The sequence below is a fragment of the Panicum virgatum genome, chromosome 8K (genome assembly GCF_016808335.1).
Source record: "Panicum virgatum strain AP13 chromosome 8K, P.virgatum_v5, whole genome shotgun sequence".
NCBI lineage: Eukaryota > Viridiplantae > Streptophyta > Magnoliopsida > Poales > Poaceae > Panicum > Panicum virgatum.
The window spans coordinates 50,162,965-50,178,925 of NC_053143.1; the positions used below are offsets into that span (position 1 = coordinate 50,162,965).

Below are 15,961 nucleotides of genomic sequence, written 5' to 3' on the forward strand. Positions count from 1 at the left end.
GAATGTTGGCCTACAAAAGGCGACATGTTCAGCAACTGAATGTAGCAGAGATGCGGATGTTGCGGTGGTCTTGCGGGTGCACAAGAAGGGATAGAGTCCGAAACGAAGTTATTTGGGAAAGAGTAGGGGTGGCACCAATTGAGAAGAAACTTACCCAACATCGGTTGAGATGGTTTGGACATGTCCAACGGAGGCCTCCTGAGGCGCCGGTACGTAGTGGGGTTCTAAAGTGTGTCAATAAGGTAAAGAGGGGTAGAGGTAGACCTAAACTGACTTGGGACGAGTCGGTTAAGAGAGATCTTAAGGATTGGAATATCTCTAGAGATGTAGTTTTGGATAGGAGGGCTTGGAGACTAGCTATCAACGTGCTTGAACCGTGATCTTTTGGGGTTTTTTGGGTTTCATCTCTAGCCTACCCCAACTCGCTTGGGACAAAAGACTATGTTGTTGTTGTTGTACCGAATTGTTGCACGGAAAAGGTGGCAGCACTAGCAAAATGTTGGCGCGCTGCCGCACAGTAGGCTCATTTTCCTGTGTGCTGCACTTAAATCTGCAGATAAATCCTAATATTACTGTGTGTTCTATGAAAACCGACAGAGTTATTAATATTTCCCTGTGAGTGCCATGAACCCACAGGTTAATTGCAATTTCCCTGTGAGGATTTGTGGTACCGTCAGAAAAGATGCCTGACACACAGGAAAAAAGTGATTTCCAGTAGTGAGCATCAGCAAGAATAGCAATTAACTCATTCTAAATATAATGGCCAAGATAATGATGATGGATTTCATTACTTTGAATACGCCTAATATGTTCTTGCATCGCAGGATCAAATTCAGTAATCATTTCAACTATGGCTAGAAAATTACCATTGTTACGATGATGAAGTTTCTCATTTGATCCTCGGAACGCTAGATTTTGTTTAGCAAGAAACTTAATAGCAGAAACTATTCTTGCCAAGACCTGTCTCCGGCACTCCTTTTCCTTTGCAATTTCCTGTTTCATTTCATAATCAATTGTTTGATTTTTGCTTAATCTAAGCTGAAGCTCATTCCATGTATTCATGTTTGTCAAATGCTCCACACTGTTCTCATGTGTTTTGAGTTTCTCACTGAGATGCTTCCTATCCCTTACTCCCTCCGACACTAACAATGACTTTGTCCTGATTTGATTTGAACAACTTGCAGCAAAAACAATAAACCTTATCGACAAGTTTAGAATAAATCAACCACTTTCTATCAACAAACTCACCATTAGATAATTTCCTGGAGTAGTAAGCATAAGAAAAATGTCTGCCACTGGGATACTAGGGAATTGCAGATCCATTTCTCTAACAGGTCCTTTCTCAATTAAGGTATCTGTTCTGCTATTGTCAAAGTTGAATTGTCTTGTTCCTCAATATTTGCAGTTTCAGTATCATCTGAAGGATGTAAAGTGTCACCTCCTGGAGCCTTAGTATGATCATTGGCATCAACTTCAACATCTAAATTTTGTTCTACTGTAGCACCTTCATTGGTGTCGACTTCTACAACATATTTCTGGCCCTGATCTTGCCCGGCTTCAGCACTACTTGAAGCTGGAAAAAACTTGTGGAGAGAACCCCTCTACTATTCTACGAGCTGATGTTCTTGTTTTCTTTTTTTTTTCTTTTTTGAGCACCTGACAATAGGCAACATCTAATATAAACAAATAAATACATTGAATTGGCGAACATGTTCCGAGCACGCGATCTGGTTGAGCCTTGCCGGCACAACCCGCAACATCTTCTTCACGACACGCTCATCCTGCATTGCCTCCCCCAACTCGCGCAACTCTGCAGCGAAGGAGCCAATCCTCACAGCAAAGTCTTCCATCGACTCACCGTTCTTGAACGCCATGTTCTCGAATTGCTTGAGGAGATGTTGTGCCTTGGCTTCTTGCACACGCACGTCTCCCATCCGCAGTGACTTGATCGCCGCCCAAGCCTCCTTGACCGTCTTCTTCGCGGCGAGCCCGGACTTCATCTCCGGCGGCACACCATGCAGGATAACAGCTAGCGCTTGTCGATCCTTGCTACGCTTGGTGGTGCCGCTCTCCATGGCATCCTAGAGCTCCATGCCCTCCAAGTTGACTTGTACCTCGAGCGCCCACTCGTGGTAGTTCGCCATTGTCAACTTCAGGATTTCTCCTGTGACGGCGGTGCTGCGCTCCACCACGACCGTGCATGGCGAGCTGCTGGCATCACCCTTCTCACCACCACCGGGCATCGCCATCGCCGCCGGTGCTCTACGTGGGATCACGTGCTTCTTCATCGGCGGCTCTCGTGGTGGACTGATAGAACCACCATAGTGCATGCACCGGCTCTGATACCAAATGTTGGAGCCGCCCAAGACCAATAGCTAGCACGAGCACACGGACTCCGGCAAGAACTCACGCGGACACACACACGCGAGAGAGAAGCTAGCTCTGGAAGTGGACACACACACACACACACGAACACATAGACTCTTGCAGCGACGAATGCCCCGGCCGGCGAATGGCGATGACTGCCATCGATGAACTCTCCTTAGACAAAGGCTAAGGTCCGAATCAACACTAGGTGTGCTTAAGATGGCTGTAGATGTTTCTATATATATACTAGATGATTGCGAATTATTTTCTCTTGGGAAATGTGGTTAATCCTCCTATTATTTACCATAATGATTTCTTTCAAGTACATGAGTATGCTTCATGTTTAATTTATTACCACTAGATAGCTTCAAAATGTTTTGAGATAGGTTACTAAGTTTTATTCAGCACTACATGTGTCTACGCACAGACTTAAGTTTGATCTTGATCCCTTTTTTCTCTTTTCTAAGATGGAGAATGGAGGTGAGATCATTTCTTTTTTTTATGTTTGGATAATATGATTCTGTGGGGAGAAAGAATGCATATAGTTTTGTTGCATATAGTTTTGTTCTCAATTATCCGTTGTAGTTCATTTCTGTTGCATTAGATTTGTGTCAACCTAAGCTACGAGATAGTAGTGACGTTTATTATGATACATGGTTTTGAAATTTATTTTGGATATTAATTTAATTAATACTTAATTCAATATACTTTGAATTAAAATCTAATTAGGTTTCTTGAATTACATGCTTGTCGCACGTGCGTCTATGCTAGTTAAGGTAAACATAGAATGTTTGTAAATTTATACTACGAAATCTCCAATATTATGCAGAGTAAAATAGTTATGCCTAAGGTAAGAGTTTTAGTTTTTATCATCCTTATGACATCTCACTCTAGTCACTTGTTAGATGAGTTCTGGATGTTGACACAATCTCAAAAGGACGCAATCTTTTATTTCAAGTTGTCTACACAAATTCAATTAAAAAAATATGTAGATCCAAACAAATTTACACATTTAATTTAATAAAAATAAACATGAATAATTTGGCTAGGGCTTCTACATGTGTATGGGTGAACCAATCATGTCAATGTCACTCATGTGTCAAGAAAATCCAAATGGGAGAAAAAAAAATCACCTAGCTTTTTATTGCTATATATTGAGTGCACATTATTTTGCCAACGCATACCGTATTATCGAAGAAGGTTGGTCACTAAATGTCAAAATTGACTAGATACCATGTCATCTCTAGCTTATCTCAAATTGCCACTTTACACACACTTTAATATAGATAAACATATATGAGGTGAACCAAACACCATTGTCACATATGTATTAAGAAAGCAAACAAGAAAAGTGTCACCTTTTGCTGCTAATTAGTACAAATTGTTTTGCCAGCACAATCACATGTCATACAAGCCAAGAAAACTGACCGCTAAATGTCGAAATTGACATAATACCTTGTCATCTCTAGCTTATCCAGCAAAAGGTAAAATATTGCTAGACCTACATGAGAGATCATTGCTTATAAATAGGCCTCAAATCAGAAGTTAATCCATCACCTACATATTCAAGACCACTTAGCAACGTAGAAGTGAAACACACTAGCAACCTCATAGGAGCAATGGCAACCAAGATATTTGCCCTCCTTGCGCTCCTTGCTGTCTCAGTGAGCGCGGCCACAGCGGTCTTTGTCCCACAATGCTCACTAGCTTCTACCGCTGCAACTATTCCACAGTACATCCCACAAGTAACGGCCGTGGGATTTGAAAATCCAATTTTTCAATCTTACAGGCTACAACAGGCACTCACGTCAAGCATCATAGCATCAGCCTTATGGCAGCAGCAATCCTCAGCCCATTTGACAGTACAAAGCATTGTGGCACAACAACAACTGCACCAGCTTTCACCGGCATTCAATCAACTAGCCATCGCAAACCCCGCTGCCTACTTGCAACAACAGCAGCTTTTCCAAGCACTCAACCAACTGGCTGTAGCTAACACTGCTGCCTACTTGCAACAACAGCAGCTTTTCCAAGCACTCAACCAACTGGCTGTAGCTAACATTGTTGCCTACTCGCAGCAACAGATGTCATCATTCAACCAACTGGCTATTGCAAGCCCTGCCGCCATCTTGCAGCAGCAACTGCTAACATTGAACCCACTGGCTGCGGTAAATCCCACCGCCTTCTTGCAACAGCAGCAACAACAACTGCTGCAATTGAACCAACTGGCTGCGACAAACCCCGCCGCATACTGGCAGCAGCCTATCGTTGCCGGTTCCCTATTCTAGATTACCTATGAATTGTACTTCAACAATAAAGTTTACATGCTGACATGTGTAACTTTTCGAAAATAATATAAGTATTAACTGAGATTATCATGTCATATATGCATCCAATTGAGTTTGATATTGTTTGCGCCATAAGACTCTAATACCAAAATTATGACCACACATACATACATCATGAGGTAGCTCCGAACGTTTATACTTGACTAGACCTTGCATCCAGGCCGTAGGTGCATAATGTATAGTAAGATAGAGAAATAGGTTAACAACACTAATTTTAATAGTGAGTATACATGGAAGTATATATGTTTTAAGCATTGCCATAGAAATTATTAATTATTATACTAAAAACATTGTAAGAAAATGAATCATATTAAATATTGTGGAATGGTGCTGATTTTCATTAAGGTAATTTCTGTTTAAAAGAAGTCACCACTTTGTTTTCAATTTCAAGAAAATGCTATATTGAAAGAATATTAAACATGGTTTTAATGGATCTAGCATATTCAATAAGTTTAGACTGATTTGGTCGTTTAATAGAACAAAACATGAAAAGTTGAAAAAAAAATGGAGAACTGTTACGATAAATTCTAAGCATTGAGCTTATATGGCTCTACATCTACATCTGAATTGTAATGCGAGGACTTGAAGACTGTCACCACCATCAATAATTGGGGACACTTACCTATACTTGTGCACGTAACCACCTCTTAAAACAGGAACGAGGAGATATAATCGAATGAAAACCATATGAGACTTGTCCTATCAGGATTTGTATACTTTTCCAATCTGAATTTTCTTTAGAAAAAGGAATTTGCTTGCACTGCCGGCGGCACGGTAGAGGGCAAAAAATGGTCTCCCGCCTCTAAAAATATATTTTTAGAAACGGGTGATTATATGACCCGCCCCTACAAATGGTCCTATGCAAAAAAATCGTAACTTTTCATATAATCTCGGATGAAGTCAAACTTTGTATCAAAATTATAGAATGACGAGATCTAAAATTTTGTAGTTGATAACTTTTTTATTTAGTGGTCCAAGAACTTATTATAAGTTCTTTGATAGCTATAACTATATAGTATCTCATATAACTCAAGTCATACTTTGAGGTTTCCATAATCTTAACCTTTATATACACTGAAATATACTTGGCATATTTTTTGTTTCTATAGTTCACAATAACCATAGTGTAGAAGTTTCACTTTTTTTAATTTGTTTTGCTATATGTAAAGATTTAAATAAATTTTCGGATAAAATAGAAAAATATTTCTAGGGGCTGGTGGTACACCCACTCCTAGAAACGAGCATCACCCGCCCCTACAAATCAATTTCAGAGTTAATATAAAAGAATAGCATGCCCTATTAAGTCACAAGTGATTGTGTAGTGTGGTGGTAAGAAAGATACATATGAGGCTTGAGGTAGGCGGTTCGAATCCTAGATGAGTGTGCATATTTCATAAAAAAAAAGTTGTAGGTGGACACTATAGGGCTAGTGGTGGTGGCTGGTGTGCTGGAATATTTTTTTTCTTTTTTTTTTGCCCTCGATTTCTAGCGGCGGGTCACGCCATGACCCGCCCCTATTTTTAGAGACGGGCATGTTACCCATCCCTAAAAATAATATTTTTAGCTGCGAGAACTAAGGGCGGATACCGCACCCGCCCCTAAAAAAATATTTTTATCCGCCTTTAAAAACTTTTTATGTAGTAGTGTATATGACAACCAAATAATATGCGTAATTAGATACGCAGTGATCTAATTCCCTTTGCGTTTACATTACGGCCAGTTCACGAACCAAACGAAACCACCTTATTTGGAATACTGCTGAAGATGCTCTAAGTGTAGCCAAAATACAAGCAACTGTGGTCGTCTTTTTTAGTGATACAGTTATACACATGAGCTACATGTTTATATTTCATTAACAAGAAGGGATTCAGTTCTTAGAGTTCAAATTTCGTTCTCTTACTCTATTATGAAACACTTACATTTAATGTACTACTAATGGATAAGCTAGAGTTAATTTAAAAAATAAACCAATTTGTTCGCCCAGTCCTAAACACGTTATAGATTTAAAAATGGAGTGAGCATCATATACCAGTAGCACAGAGATGCAATTCTATCCAAATAATAGAGCGCTGTTAGCTATAAGTCCAACAGTAATTTGTAGCTAGCTTCATCAGTACACATATTGTCTATAGCTATGCACAGCCACAGATCATGGAAAGAACCATGATGCCTTCGATTGGCTACTAAGGTGCCATTGTTGACCCAGTGGAATAGGATGGATGGTGCTGCTACTCACATCGTAAACGCCACATGCAGGTTGATTGCTAGGTGTCCCAAAGAACCAGGATGCAATACTGTCGTCGAGGAAGTAAATCCGGTTTCCTTGCAGGTAGTCGCCATGGCTTGATGCGGCAACAGCCCGGGAGCAGCTTGAACTGACGAATAGCACCTCATCCCCCAAACTTTCCACCTCTAGCCACCGAGACATCCTGAAATCTGCCTCGAACACCTTGAATGTCGTCGTGGATTTTTCAGGGACGACGATCCACCATACCATCAGCAGCTTGCCGGTGCATGAGATAACAAGGTAGCATCTTGTTGCGCAGTTCGCAGGAGTCGTCGTCGTCGCCGCCGCCACCTGAATCACTCGTTCCACCCGAGAAACCGCGGGTCCTTCTTCAGTGTCCGCCGTGCCGTTGGAAACCTCGTGCGCAAACAGGTCGCCTTCAATGGTGACGGTGTAGATCTTCCCCCCGTAGAAGGCCATGTCTTGGTACCAAAGGCCGTTGCACAGTCCCGTCGACCACGACGACGACGTGCCCGGCCGGCAGCACACGACCGCGCACGGGCCGTGTTGGTAGTTCACCTTGGCGACGACGAGGTCCCTCGAGCAGATGATGACCTTGCGGATGCGGAAGTCGGTGGACCTTGAGCTGGAACGTACGCCTGCCGTGTGAGCCATCTGGGTTGAGATGAACAGGCTCCCTGCAGTAGCCTGGGAGCCGCCTGGTGGCTCGGCGGAGCGGGTTCTTCAGGTAGTGACGGAGGCTGGGTCTAATGCAGCTTAATTCGTCGAAGAGCAGCCAGTTGTCGAAGCAGCCGACACAGAGCGTGTCCGTGGGCTTCCTGAATTGGAAGGAGTGCAGCTCGCCGTCGGGGAGGCTCCGGAAGCGGCCATCGCTGAAGTTGAGCCACGGGAGCGGCCGAGGCAGGCTGGGCAGAGAGTATTGCTTCATGGCGTGGCGCCAGTGGCGGCACGCAGAGGCGAAGCGCACGCGGTCGGCGAGGGAGGGCAGGCGGCGCAGCACGAGATCGGCGAGCTCCGGCAGTAGGGACGGCCATCCCAGCGGCGAGCTTGCCGGCGAAGCCTTGCAAAGCCAGGCGCCCATGGTGCTCCGATCCGACTTCGATCGATCCTGCAGCTGCACACGTGCAATTAGCTAGTATGCACCACGCGATATCTCTAGCTAATTTCCACGGGTATGCTAGGTCTATTGTAGGTAAAAAGAACTCGGATCGTGTAACTGCTTTTGCGTTCGATCATTGCAGACCGTGTTTGTTTCTTTTTCGTATGCTCCACGGGAAGTATAAGAAATTCAGTATACATGCATGAGGCAACACCAGAGAGAATACTAATAAGATGCCAAATATTATCGTGCTAGTCTGTCGGTTTGAACCAGCAGTCACTGCTCCTGCGTCCCATCACCGCTGGTTTAAAACGGCTATCACTACCGGTTTTATGATATTCGATTTAACTCGATGGTGATGGAGGGGTATCACTGGCAGATTTAGAACCGGCGGTGATAGTTCGAACAGAAAAAAAGTTGGCTCCACGTGCAGTATACATGCATGGAGGGGTATGACTGCACGCCGCCCGCCGCGCACCGCCACTCGCACCACACCCGTGTCCGCGCGCAACGCCACCCCTCAGTGTTCGTCGCTGACCGCCGTGCCCGCCGCCGCGCGCTGCAGACCGCCGCGCACGCCGTAGACCTCCGTGACCGTCGTGCCTACCGCGCGCTGCAGCCTGTGTCCGCATCTGCGCGCGCCACCGCCTGCGCGCCGTAGAACTCCGTGCCCGTCGTGCTCGGCGTCGCCCGCCGTAGATCTGTGTGCCTGCCGTGCCTGTCGCTCGCGTGCGCGGCCCGCATCTGTGTCCGCGCGCGCCGTCGCCCGCCGTGTGCATGGCAGACTGCCGCGCGCGCCATAGACCTCCGTGCTCGCCGCCACTCGGCCCAGCTCGCCGCAGCCTGCATCCGTTATGCTGAGCCGTGTGCCGCATTGGCACCCCGTCTGCCGCCGTGCCCCGCCGCCTGCTGCGCTGCATGCCCCCGGCCCTCACGCGCATCGCCCCCGCGTCGTTATGCGCCGTGGATGCGGATCACCCCCTCATCCGCCCCTAAAAATAATTTTTATAAAATTCTAAAATTTTGTTTAAATAAAAACATATATCAGAACATATCCAAAACCAGATGAATTTTTTTATCATAAGCCTATTGTGACATGTAGAAATTTAAAATAATATCAACTCTATATTTCAACATATGTAATGATTAAGAGTGTGAAACTATAATGTATCTCACTCTACTCTCTTATACAACTCAAAACTTACTTTTTGCATCACATACTCATAATTATTATATACACTGAAATATAATTTTGATGTTTTTACTTGTTCTATAAATCAAAATAGGTCTATGATAAAAAAATTTACCTTTTTGAAGTGTTTTGCTATTTTTCTCAATTTAAATAGATTTTTGGAAGAAGTTGGAAAATTATTTGTAGGGGTAGATGGGGGGATGACCCGCCCCAAAAATGCCATTTGTAGGGGCGGGTCACTCCCTCACCTGTCCCTAATAATGATTTTCTAAAAAAACTAAAACTTTATTTAAATAAAAACATATATCAGAACATATCCAAGAAAGATGAATTTTTTATCATATGCCAATTATGAAATATAGAAATTTAAAATAATATCAACTCTATATTTCGACGTATGTAATAATTAAAAATGTGAAACCATAATGTATCTCACTCTACTCTCTTATACAACTCAAGACTTACTTTGTGCTTTACGCACACTCATAATTATTATATACACTGAAATATAATTTTGATATGTTTTCTTGTTCTATAGATCAAAATAAGCCTATGGTAAAAATTTCACTTTTTTCTAAGTGTTTTGCTATTTTTCTCGACTTAAATAATTTTTTGGAAGAAGTTAGAAAATTATTTATAGGGGCGGGTGGGGGCCGCAACCGTACCTAAAAATAAGTTTGTAGGGGCGGGGGACCCACCCTCCCCAACAAAAGATTTCACAAGTTATTCTAAAAATTGATTTAATTCATAGAAAATACCCAGATACTTCGGACACATGTTCGAACATCCGATCAAATACCCAGATACTCCAGACATATGCTCGGTCATCCGATCGAGTACCCAGATACTCTTGAGTATTCTGCTAACCCACCCCTACAAATTTTCTGAATAAGTTTGAAATCACTTTTAGAGGCGGGTGAGGGGATGACCTGCCATTTGTAGGGGTGGTTCACCCCTCACCCACCTCTTGACCAAATTTTGGGGCGGGTGAGGGAGTGACCCGCCCCTACAAAATATTTTCCTACTTCAAATTTAATATAATTTCTATTTTGATTTTTGTTGAGAAGGGGAATAAATTATCTTAATAAATTTATACAAAGCGCATAGTTATTCATGATTAACATTGATATCTTCATGTTAAACGAGAAAATTACAATATTCACCGTTGGTAGTGCACTCTTTCTCTATGCAGTAGGTTTGGGGTTTGAACTCACATGGCTTTATTTTTTGTTGAATTACCCCGCTGTGGAAAAAAATACGGCTTTAGTGGGCCGAAATAGCCGAATCTAGCAAACTAACACAGCTGACAAGCTGAAACTTATAATTAATTTCCTTGAGATGTTGGAAATGGAATTTGTAGCACGAGCGATATATAGGGCCCGTTTGGTGTGGCTGTAAGGGGTTGTGGCTGCGGGCAAAAATAAATAAGCCAACCAAACGGGCCAAGGCGAGATCGGAGCTTTCTGCCAAAGCAGCTATTCACTAGTTTAGTTTTCACAGCCCTGCTTTCGCCGGCCGTGGGATTAACAATTTCATGTAAATTACCCACTGCCACTGATTATGTGCTACCGATTAGATCTTTTTCTTCCGATTCCCCTCCATCCATGAGAACAGGTGAGTGGGTGCTCCTCCTGGCCGGCGGTGGCGCGCCTCCTGGCCGGCCACCCCTCTCTAGAGGGTGCGAGCTCCGCCGGCCCGAGCCACCGCCAAAGAGTGCGAGCTCCTTCGGAGCGAGCCACCGCAGTCCCGCGACCGTCTCGTCTCTCCGTGGCCATCTCCCTGCAGTGGCGGCCCAGTCCGGCGGCTGCGTGGCCGGCCTCAGGCCTCGGTGCGGGCACGCGGCCTCAGCCCCGCAGGGAGCGCTGGGAGGAGACAGAGGAGAAGCGAAGGTGGGAGAAGGAGGCGGCGAGGAGATGCGAAAAGATGCGGTGACGAGGAGATGGGAGAAGGACATGCCGTTGCGCGCACGAGCTCCTCCTTTGTGAGGTCCGCTGCCGCCACTCCGCCTTCTGTGCGGACTTCGCCTCCTGCGCAAGCTCTGCCGCCGGTGTGGGCTCCACCGTGGGAGGGCGGGCGCCGCTATGGGGCGAGCTCACCTTCGGTGCGAGGCCCGGCTGCCGCTCCTTTTCGCGCTGAGAGGGTGGGGCCTGCTCATTAGTGAGAGAGGGAGAGAGATGAGAGGGTCGTTTAGCCACTTTTTTTTTTCCGAAGACACAGCTGCCCAACCAAACGACATTTGACTTTCTCGAAGCTCATACCTCATAGCAGTTTTTTGCACAGCCACAGCCTACAACTATTTTTCCAAAAGTCACGGCTCAACCAAACACAACCATAAACACAGCGGAAATTGAGCCTAAAAGAAATATCTACACAGAAAAACATAATCGGCTGGATAAGGAGAACACAAAAGGGCTGAACTCAAAAAAAAAAAAGTTGCAGGGCCCAAAAACGTGTTGTGGGCTGTGGCCCAGCTGGGCGTGGTGGAGCCATCGCCGATGGTATTCACAACCCAAGTGTCCCTGAACGGCGAGGATTGATCTCCACTCTCCCCAACCTCGGCTACCCCCAACCCCGCCGCCGCCGCCGCTCTGATCAAAAAAAAAAAAAACCCCCGCCGCCGCCTGCCGGCCTTCCGCCATCGCCCTTCCCACAGCGTGTGCCCACGGATCACAACCGTCGCCGCGCTGCCCTCCTCCCCCCACGCCATGCTAGTGTCTTCCAGGCAACAGATGCGCCAGGGATGGGGCCGTTGAGTGCCATGCCAGGTGCCGACGTGTGGATTTCTTGGGGTGACCTCTCCAATTATTTGACAGCCACCCAGGCTACCATCCGAGAATCTTTGGTCTAGGTAAATTAGGCTTCATCTCACTCACCTTTATTCTCCTCTAAATATGAACTGTGCGCATTGTTGGTTATTTGCTTAATTGCACATCTATTTGTTAGTACTACTGTAGAAAAAGATGCAAAATTGTCCACAATAATATGTTTTGAAGCACTGTGTGATGTTCATTTTACTCGAACTAATGCGATTGTTTGCTCTACTTTCCTAGGCACTCCATAGTTTCCACTCTGTAAATTATAGTTTCGGTTAGTGGCTTAGTGTATCTCATGCTGATTCCAAATATTTGGTGCTATCTGTCATGTGTGTGTGCCCTACTTCTGTGAAATGCTGGAGATATAGTATTTTGATATGTTTAGGCTCTCCATGTAGCTCTAAAAAGTTGAGGAAATCGCAGACTTCACCTAGTAAGGCATCCCAATAAAGAAATGAATGGGCAAGACAGCTACCTGCCTACCTATTGCATTAAAAAGGAGTATGAAGGTACAAAATCCGGATGGGGTTGCGAAAGGATAAAAGATAGAGGAAATCTAACAAAATTACGCTCTCAATTAAAAAGATGTTAGGTGTTTGCTCACCCAGTGCCAAAGCCCGGGCTTCCTCCTTGATCATAGCTAGCAAAAGGAGTGTTGGCATCTTGTTGTGGTTGGTGAATATATTAATTCTCATGCCATACAGATCCTTGAAATCAAGGAATGCTACGGTTTCTTGGGAACTCCTGGAGTCCTAGAAAAAGGAACAAACCACCATTGAGGAACAATCTTGGTTTGTGGCCATTAACATGGCTGGATCTCATTAAGTGAAACCTCCCTCCCAATTTCACAGAAGTAGGTGAATCCGCAGATTTGGCTTGAATGCAGGAAGTGGCAACTGAATGTCCCCCACACAGTATCAGGATTCAGGACCACGTCTGAGGGGTTGCAGGGACAATATCCACTGATCAAACACTGGAAGGCAGGATTTTGCTGATGTTGGTGGGGTGCTCAACAGGATTGATGCACAGATTTGGTTTTATGGTTGAGGAAAAGGCTAGCTTTTTGCTGGTAATAGGCGATGAGGGAACTAGCAGTAAGGGACCAAAGGCTCAATGAAGGAGCAATTGGTAGGGGTATAGGACAGTGGGTGCAGGTGTGGTGCCTTCCTGCCATCCTGTTTCCTTCCAGATTTCTAGCTTTCCTCTCACCTAGTAAGTCATACTTTCTAGCATTCTAGCTTTCAACTCTGTGACTTTGCACCAGATCACACCACCCTTAGCCTGCCTCAGCATTAAAATTTGGCGAATTTCTTGTATGTTAACGTGCTAATTATGACAATAGATGCATAGAAATCATAGATGTTGAGAACTTTATATACGAGCTGCAAAGTTCTGTAATCCGATTCATGAATTCATCTCATGCCATCCTTACCATGCACACACCTCTGCATGAAGCACGCCCTGCAGGTGGGTTTGTCTTCTTCCTTACTCGCACTAATTTCGTGCAGCCACTTATTACAATGAATATCCATCACAACTAGTGTGGATGGCGTCGTGTGTGTACGGCCAGATGGATATGAACAAAAATTCAGTGAGAGGGCTGGGGTGAAGTGAAAACTTACGATTCCTAGGGTGGTGTAAAGTGAAACTAATAGCAATATGTAATGTAGCGCGTAATCACAAAGCAAACAGATACACACAGTGGAGATTCCAATAGATTCTATTTAAACTCAGTTTAGTTAAGCATGTTCTCTCTTTCTGAACTAAGAACTTTGTTTCCTTGTAGAGGATTCATGACTCCCAAGTGGGTTTACAGCTACCAAGAAAAACAAGAGATGACCACACATTGACTAGAATGTTGCAGTTTGAAATTTAGAAAGTATCCATCATGTGCTGCTGTATACAATTAAGAACAAATCTATTGCAGTAGAAGTTTTTTTTTCTTTCTTTGTTAAGCAATATATTAGCAGAAAATCTATTGCAGTAGAAGTTCTTTTTCTTTCTTTGTTAAGACAACATTATGCCTGTGCTTTCAAAGCTGCCAGGAACTAGTATCATCTGACAAACTTAAACTAGAAATTTCATGATATGACACTTTCACAAGCTATGACATACGCTCGACCTGTTTCCTGTTGTTTGTTCGCCAGGTGGTTTGCTGCATATGCCCTTGGAAGCAATGACAGTGTTTCTCATATCAATAATGTTTACTTTGGAAGCAATAAAGTGACTTCGGCCAACATTTCTATTGTTGTTAGTGTGGGAAATACAATCTTATACCTGGATGCTGTTATGATATTTTGCCGGTGTGTGAGGTAAAACCCTGCTTTCCTTTATGACCTCTTGGAGCTTTTCTCCCATTTTTGTCCAGGCAATTCCATTTCTGTTTAGTACAAGGCAAGATGGTCCATTTCTTCTCTTTTCTATGCAGTGCACATATATGTTACCAAACTTCAATTATGTATGTGCAGTTTGCATTCAAATGGGACAAGTAGTTTTTGATAAATTAGTGTATGACAACTAGCTCATGTCATCTGGTAGAAGTTCCATATTATTATGAAACAAAGGAAAAGCTACATCCTGAATTTTACCTGCAATATTCAAATCCTTCACATATAAATTGTCAAAATGTGATTCTAGAAGCCAACTAATATTTTTTCATGTTTGATCTGGTATTATTTAAATAGCATGTTTCAGTTGTATGTTAGAAACCAATCACAGGCTGCTACATATCACCTATATGGCATAGATATGGCACTAGTGAACATGGGGCAGTTACTTTCTTATTTAGAAAGTCTAATCCTGCAACAGCGGACCACATTACTTGCTTCAAGCAAGACAGTCTCAAAGGGGCATACCCCGGGTTTCTAGGGTAGATAAGTACAGAGGATAACAGAAATTAGATCGAGAACAAACTGTCACCACCAAAACCTCAGGAGGGAAACCGAGCAACATCTTCCCGCACATCATCATCACTCTTCCTCCTCTCCCTGCTTCTCAGGATCTTTAGAGTTGCTGGAAGAAGCTATAGAATTGGCCTCGGCTGCTGTGCAAGATCCTTTTGTGCCCAGGCGAGCAGAACATACGAGCTTTTCATGCATTTGTCACTTGGTAAACTCTGCAAACATATCATACTATGTCAAGCAATGGCTCCTTCAATTGGTCATGCTGTTGGGTGTTGCTGGGTGGTGTGTAACGCCATCTGGCCCCAAGAATTTGAAGCAGACCCTGCATATTAATAGCAGTTGATGTTATATATACAAATTGTGAAATACATAATGTTATAATTAGCTATCTAATTTTTTTTGTACCTGCAGACTAGGAAGATAGATTCTTGGGTCCTTCACATACTTTGCCCACACGCAAAGTAAGCACTGATCATTAGAACAAAATGGGTTGCAAAAAGTGTTGTGTAGAAGGTTTCTTCTGGCATTGTCTTGGACAGGGCGAAAATGACAAAGGTGACAATTGAAGCCACACTGAGGTAGGTCAGTGTAGAAACTACACTGACACATCGCCTTCCCTTACCAAATGTTGCCAATAGCAGTCCAACGATCCAAACACTGGCACATATGGTGAACAGTGCAACCACAACTTTTTCTTCAAGACTTGGAGAAGGGTTTGTGTTAAGTGCCACTATTGATCTTCAGCCTTCCGTGCATTTGGGTGCTATCTGATATATCTATGCTTTGTACTTTGATTGGGTAGAAAATTAGAATCAGTGGCAAAGCGAAGAAGACAAAATTATCCAGCAGGCTTTTGAATTTGCTCATTTGAATGTTGCCTCTATTGTGTGTCCTTCTTTGTCTTCTATTGAATTTCTTTAACTGAAATAAAGTTTTAGCAGTAATTAAACAATTAGTTGTATGCCTATAATTTCTAGTTCAGCAGTCATTA

The 15,961-nt window shown here is 43.7% G+C and overlaps 2 protein-coding genes and 1 long non-coding RNA gene across 3 annotated transcripts; 2 read left to right on the forward strand and 1 right to left on the reverse strand.

Annotated features, from left to right (window-relative positions):
• The first annotated feature begins 3,964 nt into the window (after positions 1 to 3,964).
• LOC120646389 (kafirin PSKR2-like) lies at positions 3,965 to 4,721 on the forward strand. Its single transcript, XM_039922971.1, has one exon. It carries the CDS (start codon positions 3,987 to 3,989, stop codon positions 4,653 to 4,655), a length of 669 nt encoding a protein of 222 aa, XP_039778905.1. The 5' UTR covers positions 3,965 to 3,986; the 3' UTR covers positions 4,656 to 4,721.
• A 2,143-nt stretch (positions 4,722 to 6,864) lies between these two features.
• LOC120645905 (probable F-box protein At1g65740) lies at positions 6,865 to 8,044 on the reverse strand. The gene is made up of 2 exons (XM_039922618.1): positions 7,651 to 8,044; positions 6,865 to 7,601 (listed from the first exon to the last, which is right to left on the reverse strand). The coding sequence occupies exons 1-2, from the start codon at positions 8,042 to 8,044 to the stop codon at positions 6,865 to 6,867; spliced, it is 1,131 nt and encodes a 376-aa protein (XP_039778552.1).
• A 3,759-nt stretch (positions 8,045 to 11,803) lies between these two features.
• Positions 11,804 to 15,430, forward strand: LOC120645064. Its single transcript, XR_005664107.1, has 3 exons — positions 11,804 to 12,102; positions 14,215 to 14,379; positions 15,382 to 15,430. It is a non-coding gene; the product is annotated as an uncharacterized LOC120645064 (long non-coding RNA).
• The last annotated feature ends 531 nt before the right edge of the window (positions 15,431 to 15,961 follow it).